The sequence below is a fragment of the Alligator sinensis genome, unplaced genomic scaffold, assembly GCF_000455745.1.
Source record: "Alligator sinensis unplaced genomic scaffold, ASM45574v1 scaffold611_2, whole genome shotgun sequence".
Taxonomy (NCBI): Eukaryota; Metazoa; Chordata; order Crocodylia; family Alligatoridae; genus Alligator; species Alligator sinensis.
In genome coordinates, this window is record NW_005841869.1 from 304,667 (window position 1) to 310,255 (window position 5,589).

Below are 5,589 nucleotides of genomic sequence, written 5' to 3' on the forward strand. Positions count from 1 at the left end.
CAGCCTACGCAAGCAGCTGCGCCAAGCCGAGGTGTTGCAGGACAAGGTGTGTGGCCAGGGCAGGGAGCAAGGAGGGGGTCCAGCCTGCAGAGAGCCAGGGACCCACTTGCTGCCCCTTTGAGCAGGGAGGATCCAAGGTAGCAGCAGTGTGAGTGAGCAGGGGGCTCCCTGCCTGTGGTAGGTACGTGGCCCCTCTGATGTTGGGATGGCGACACAGTCCCCAGCTCTCCGGTCACTGCAAGTAACTGTCCTGCTGCTGCCAGCCGAGGGGCCGCTTTCCCTCGCACCTTAAAGCCCTCTGAAGGATGCCTTGAGAAGCCATGGCATCGGTCCACGGTAGCTCAGCCAGCCTGGGGCAGAGACAGGCCCTTTGCACAGGTCTCACGGGGCCTTGGATCATGCTCTGCCCAGGAAGGTCATGCTCGCAGAAAGCTTTGCTGTCCAGCGAGCTTGGCACTTAGCTGTGCTGCCTAGTAGTGGCTGTGACCGTCCATTAACAGCCTGTGCAGTATCCCAGGGCAGGAGCGTTTCTCATGGATGTTTGTCAGGCCGCTCCGTCCATCCCTGAGCCCTGTCATGGTGTCCTTGCTTCGTGTCTACCCAAACCCTATGTCAGGCTGTAGCTGGGCTCCGGCTGCGCTGGTACAGTGGGAGCTTGGTGCTTTTGTGCTTCCCTACCAGCATAATGTGGAGAAGGAGCTGCTAGAGCTGCAGAGCCTGGCACTGAAGAAGGACTTGCAGATGTACAAGGACCGCATCGAGTCCATCCTGAAGCAGATGGAGGAGGTGGCTGCAGAGAGGGACCAGGTGATGGCCCGGCCTTCTCAGGGCCTTGTCTCTCCAGAGCTGTCCAGCACCGTGTCAGTGACACCTTGCTCTCCCGCTCTGCTGCTAGGCACTGCTGACCCGTGAGCAGTTCCACATGCAGTTCTCTAAGAGCCTGGTGGAGAAGGACGCCTACCGCAAGCAGGTCCGGGAGCTGGGGGAGCGGTGCGATGAGCTGCAGCTCCAGCTGTTCCAGAAGGAGAGCCAGCTCCTAGCCATGGAGGCCAAGCTGCGCCTGGAGCCCCATGCGTTGGTAGGTCTGCAAGGCACCCCCTTGCCCAGCTGGGCTCTGACTGGGGGCGCTTCTCCGCTCCAGCCCCTGACACTCCCTGCATTTGGGCATTACCTCAGTCCTGCAGCTGCTCACAAACCCTGGGTTCAGACAGGGCGCAGCTGGCTTGGGGTCCAGGCAAGCTCACCCTAGACAAGCTCCAGCAAGCCAGTCTTGCCTGTGGGGGCTAGCCTGTGCACAAGGGGGTTGCCCTTGCGCAGCCAGGCTAGCCTCTGGCTGCCAGGTACTGAATCCCACATGGAGACCCAGGCCCGAATCAGTCAGGTGTCCCAGAGCAGGGTGGGCAGACGTCCGTGTCCCACAGTGCGGCACCATGCGCCCCGCAGGGGAGCAGGCAGGGTGCAGAGGAGCATGGGCCTCCCCTCTTCCCATGGGCTGCCACTGCCTCTGGCTTACTTTGCATTGGGCTGGCAGAGCAGATCCCCGACCCCTTTGTCTTTGCACCTTCCAGACCTCTGACCCGGACGACACCTCCTCCTGGAGCTCCCAGGAGGTGAGTAGGTCACTGACCTGCTGTTGTCCAGCTGCCGACTGAAAGACCTTGGGACATCCTGGCTCTGCTCCATGCAGGACACAGCTCTGGAGAATCCCCCTAGTCTTCCCCAGCAATCCTAGCTCCTGCCTCTCTGAGCTGCTTGAGCTGACGCCAAGCCAGAGCCAGCAATTCTGTCTGGCACGTTGTGTTCAGTCCGTGATCCAAAGGGGCTGCTTTCCCTATCCCGGAGGCAGCTCAGGAGGGGCTGTGACTCACCAGGGTGGCACACACCATCCAAATGGCAGAGGTGCAACTGCGACAGCATTGGGGAGCCCTTTAATGGGATAACACACTTAATTCATGCCTCATGCCTGCATCCATCAGGTGATGCCAGGTCGGAGGGACAGCCGTGCTAGGGAGGAAAGGCAGCGCCAGCCAGCCACCTGACTCACTGGTCAGGAGAAGGAAGCTGGTGTTGCCCTGTGCCCTGGGTTGTCCTTGTTCTGGGAGCAGAGCACAGGGAAGTGAGCACTGCTGTTCTCCACAAGACACCTGTTTCTTTTCATTCCCCAGCTTTCTCTGCCCAGAAACCTGGAGCACCCGCAGCTCTCTGATAAGAGTAAGAGAACCTGGCAGCCTGGCCCTGGCAGGGCATAGCCTGGGGGTTTAAAGTAGGTGGCTGGAGGTGGGGAACACCTGTTTCTTTGTGCCTTTGTGGCCCGAACAAGTCATCTGGGCTGGAGTGTTGGAAACCTGTTAGCGGTACTGGGTGACCTGGCTGGAGAGACAAGGGAGGTGCCTGCTTTTTGGAGGGTGGGTACTCAGCGGTTCCTGGAAGCCGGGTCCCTGTGGGGACCCCCAGGCATGCAGAATCCCTCACCCTCCCTCTGTGCATCTGTCCAGCCTGTTTCTAAAAGGAGGTGACGTCCAGCCCGGGGCAGGGGTAGGTCTGTCATGTCCCGAAACATGTGGTGCTGTTCTGGGAAGGCTCCCAGAGCACAAGCTGCAGCTGGAAGGATGTGCAAGGTCTGTTGAGTGCAAAAGCATGAGAGGGGACCTTCCTCCAGGATCTCAATCCCTGCTGGGTAGGAGGCAGCCGGGATGCACGTAATTCTGGGGAGAATGGGTAGGGCTGCCTGAGAGAAGGGGCACACCCAGAGCCTGGGAGGTCAGTGGTCGAGGCAGGCACTCGGCATCTTTCAGAGGATGGGGTGTGCTTCTTGCTTTCCCTGCCAGTCAGTGACAGATCCGTTGTCCTTCCTGCCAGCTCAGCCGCACCCCAGGGATTTTCCCCCCAGAGCAGGCTCCCGTCACTCGGGCTTGGACAAAAGCAGAACAGCAGCACTGACACTCACCCCTCACTTCTGCTTTTGCGGTGCCTGGAGTGGAAATGCTGCAGCAGTGCGGATGGCCTGGCAGGCTGCCCCATGGCCTGGAAACGCGCTCTCAGAGCGCGTGAAGCGGAAGAGGAAAACCAGGCGGGCGGGGTGGGAGCCAGCCTGCCTGCTTCTGCCCAAATCAGTTTTTCCTCCATTCAGGAAGGCCCATGGTCACAGGGCCACGGAGCTGGCTGCGAGTGGAAAGGCTTGCCCCTGAGTGGCGTGGCTTTGTGGGGACAGCCTTGCTAAACCACTCGGGAGCGCTGAATCATGGTGCTGGCCCTCGGGTTTAGGAGGCCCAGCCGCCAGTGCGGACATGGGTCAGCTGGGTTTAACTCCCTGTTTGAGTGCAGACAGAAGAGTTAGACCAGCATTAAACTATACCAGCAGACACGGTTCCAGTACAGCTGTTACCCCGGTGTAGATGCAGACAGGCATAAGCAGAGAAAAATCGCTCTGACTTTAAACTGATTTTATTTGGTTATAGGAGTGGGTAGGCCTAACAGCTACCTTGGAGTATCTCTAGTCTCTCTCCCGGTCTAGTGGGGTTGGGAACAGGCAGGCCTAACAGTGATCTTGGAGCATCTTTAGTCTCTTCTCTCCCCGTCCAGGGGGGGCTGGGAACGCTGCTGACGTCCCCGGGGGGAGTGGTGACACCATCTGCTCTCTTCCCCTCGCAGAAGACTGCCTGGAGGGGCAGGCCCAGCCATTTAGCGACTTGGAGAGCGCATTGCTGTTGCAGGCGCCGAATGTAAGAACCGTTGATCACCACTCAGTCCCACGAACCCCTTTTGTGACCTTTTGATGCTCCTGACTTTATGCCCATTTGAGGAGCCTGTTACGGCACCAAACAGCCCCCCCCCCCCCAACCAGCAGGTCTAGCCGGTTAATTCTCAGTCGGCCTGGCCAGCACGTGGACGGGTGTAGCGGATGGTCTCAGGATGCTGTTTAGAGAGGGTAGCTTTGCCATAGGTACCCCAGGGCATGCTGCTGTCAGTGTAAAGTGGGAAGAATCGGGCTGCGGCAGGCGGAAGTCACTGCTGCCCCCATGTTCCCTCTGCCCCGAGAGCCCAGCTGCCTTGATACTACCCCTCTGTTACAGGGCAGCGCGGCAGTAGGGGAGGAAGAGGAGGAGTGATGTAGGATCCGCTGTATCGCTCTGACAGCCTTCAGCGCGAGGCGGTAGGGTGCCAAGTGTGCGCTGGGCCTGAGCATGACGCTGCCACGCAGTGGTGATTTACTGACGGCTCAGGAGCAAATACTCCAGGCTGGAACTCGCCCCAGGGGCCCGGTGGGTGTGAAGAGCTACCAGCACAGCCAGGGGAGGCTCCAGGGAGCGGTGATGATGGATGTCGTCACGGAGCGCCCCCCGCCCTGTGCTTTTGGCCTCGGTTCATTTTCTCTCGTTTGAAAATAAGCAGCCGTGTTGCTGCTGGGAAACGGTGGGAAAGGAAGTCAGCGAACGGGCGCCAGATGGGAGGCGGGTGTCCAGGCTCTCTCCCCCACCTCTCTTGTGTCTCGCCCTCCATTCGGTGTCTGGTCTGATGTGGACCCCGGGACCCCGAACTTTGACCAGACCAGGCTTTCCTTTCCTTGGCAGGACGGCGGCCCACCCAACGGGGAGCTGGCGGAGAAGGAGCGGCGGCGGATGAAGGACAGCTTTGAGCATTACCGAAGGTCTGGTCTGTGCTTTAAGGACCACTTGTGCCACGGTTGTGTGATCTGCTGATCAGTGTGGGTGGTGTCTCCCCTCCGCGCTTGGTCTGTGGAGGAGACGAGCGTGCTACCTCCTTCCTTAGCTCAGGTCCTCGAGGTCCCGCGTCGGCTCTGACCGAGGAGGTCGAGGATGACACAAGGTCGTAAATGCCTAGGCAGCTTCACCCCCTTTTACTGATCCTCACAGTACAGGAGCTGCTCGTGCAACAGGGTCGCATCCTGCTGCCCCTGAGGTCCCAGGCTCCCTTTAGCACGTCTGGGAACTGGCGATGCGCCCGCTCCACAAAACGCCACGTGCCTCTGCCTGCCTTGGGACCCTCCTGGCCGCGGATGGCACTGAGCACGTAGCACGGTAGAGGACACGATGCTAGGGAGGGAGGGAGATGGCCGTACCAGTCACTGCCCTGGTCCTTGTGAAAAAGAGCAGCTTCCCGGTCATGAATTTCTAGCGTCCTTCCTTCGTGCGTGTTTAGGACGCCAGACTAAAAACGGTTTATCGGTATGGAGGAAATATCCGTCCAGGCCCGTGCTGCGTGCTGGCGGGCTGCCGTGCCCGAAACGTGCCCCAGGCAGGACCGGTGCACGCGTGGCTGGAGCCCTCGTCCCGAAACGCCGCGCGCCGGCACTTTGACCCAGGCAGAGTTAGGCCCTCGGGGTTGCCGTGCCGGGGGGTCGAGCAGCCCCGCACGCAAACCGAACCGATCCCCGCGGGCTGCGGGCGGGGCCCAGGGCTCCCGGGGCGGGGGGTGCGCGGGCAGGGCCGCCCTGTAAAGGAAGGGTCTCGTCCCGTTCACAGAAAGAGGGCAATGCGGAGGGGGAGGAAGCCCCAGCAGCACGAAGCCGACTGGGACAACACCACCGGCAGCGACAGCACGGACACGGAAGGGCCCTGACCACCCGCG

General features: G+C 60.6%; 1 protein-coding gene across 1 annotated transcript in view; it reads left to right on the forward strand.

Annotated features, from left to right (window-relative positions):
• Positions 1-5,589, forward strand: part of CARD9 (caspase recruitment domain family member 9) — a 12,552-nt gene extending 6,963 nt beyond the window's left edge. The window contains exons 7-14 of the mRNA XM_025193730.1: positions 1-46; positions 682-807; positions 896-1,078; positions 1,569-1,610; positions 2,166-2,211; positions 3,652-3,722; positions 4,572-4,648; positions 5,484-5,589. The exon at positions 1-46 is cut by the window's left edge and continues 44 nt beyond it. Of these exons, the coding sequence (XP_025049515.1) occupies positions 1-46; positions 682-807; positions 896-1,078; positions 1,569-1,610; positions 2,166-2,211; positions 3,652-3,722; positions 4,572-4,648; positions 5,484-5,580 (688 nt within the window). The 3' untranslated portion in view covers positions 5,581-5,589. The remainder of the gene's footprint in view (positions 47-681; positions 808-895; positions 1,079-1,568; positions 1,611-2,165; positions 2,212-3,651; positions 3,723-4,571; positions 4,649-5,483) is intronic.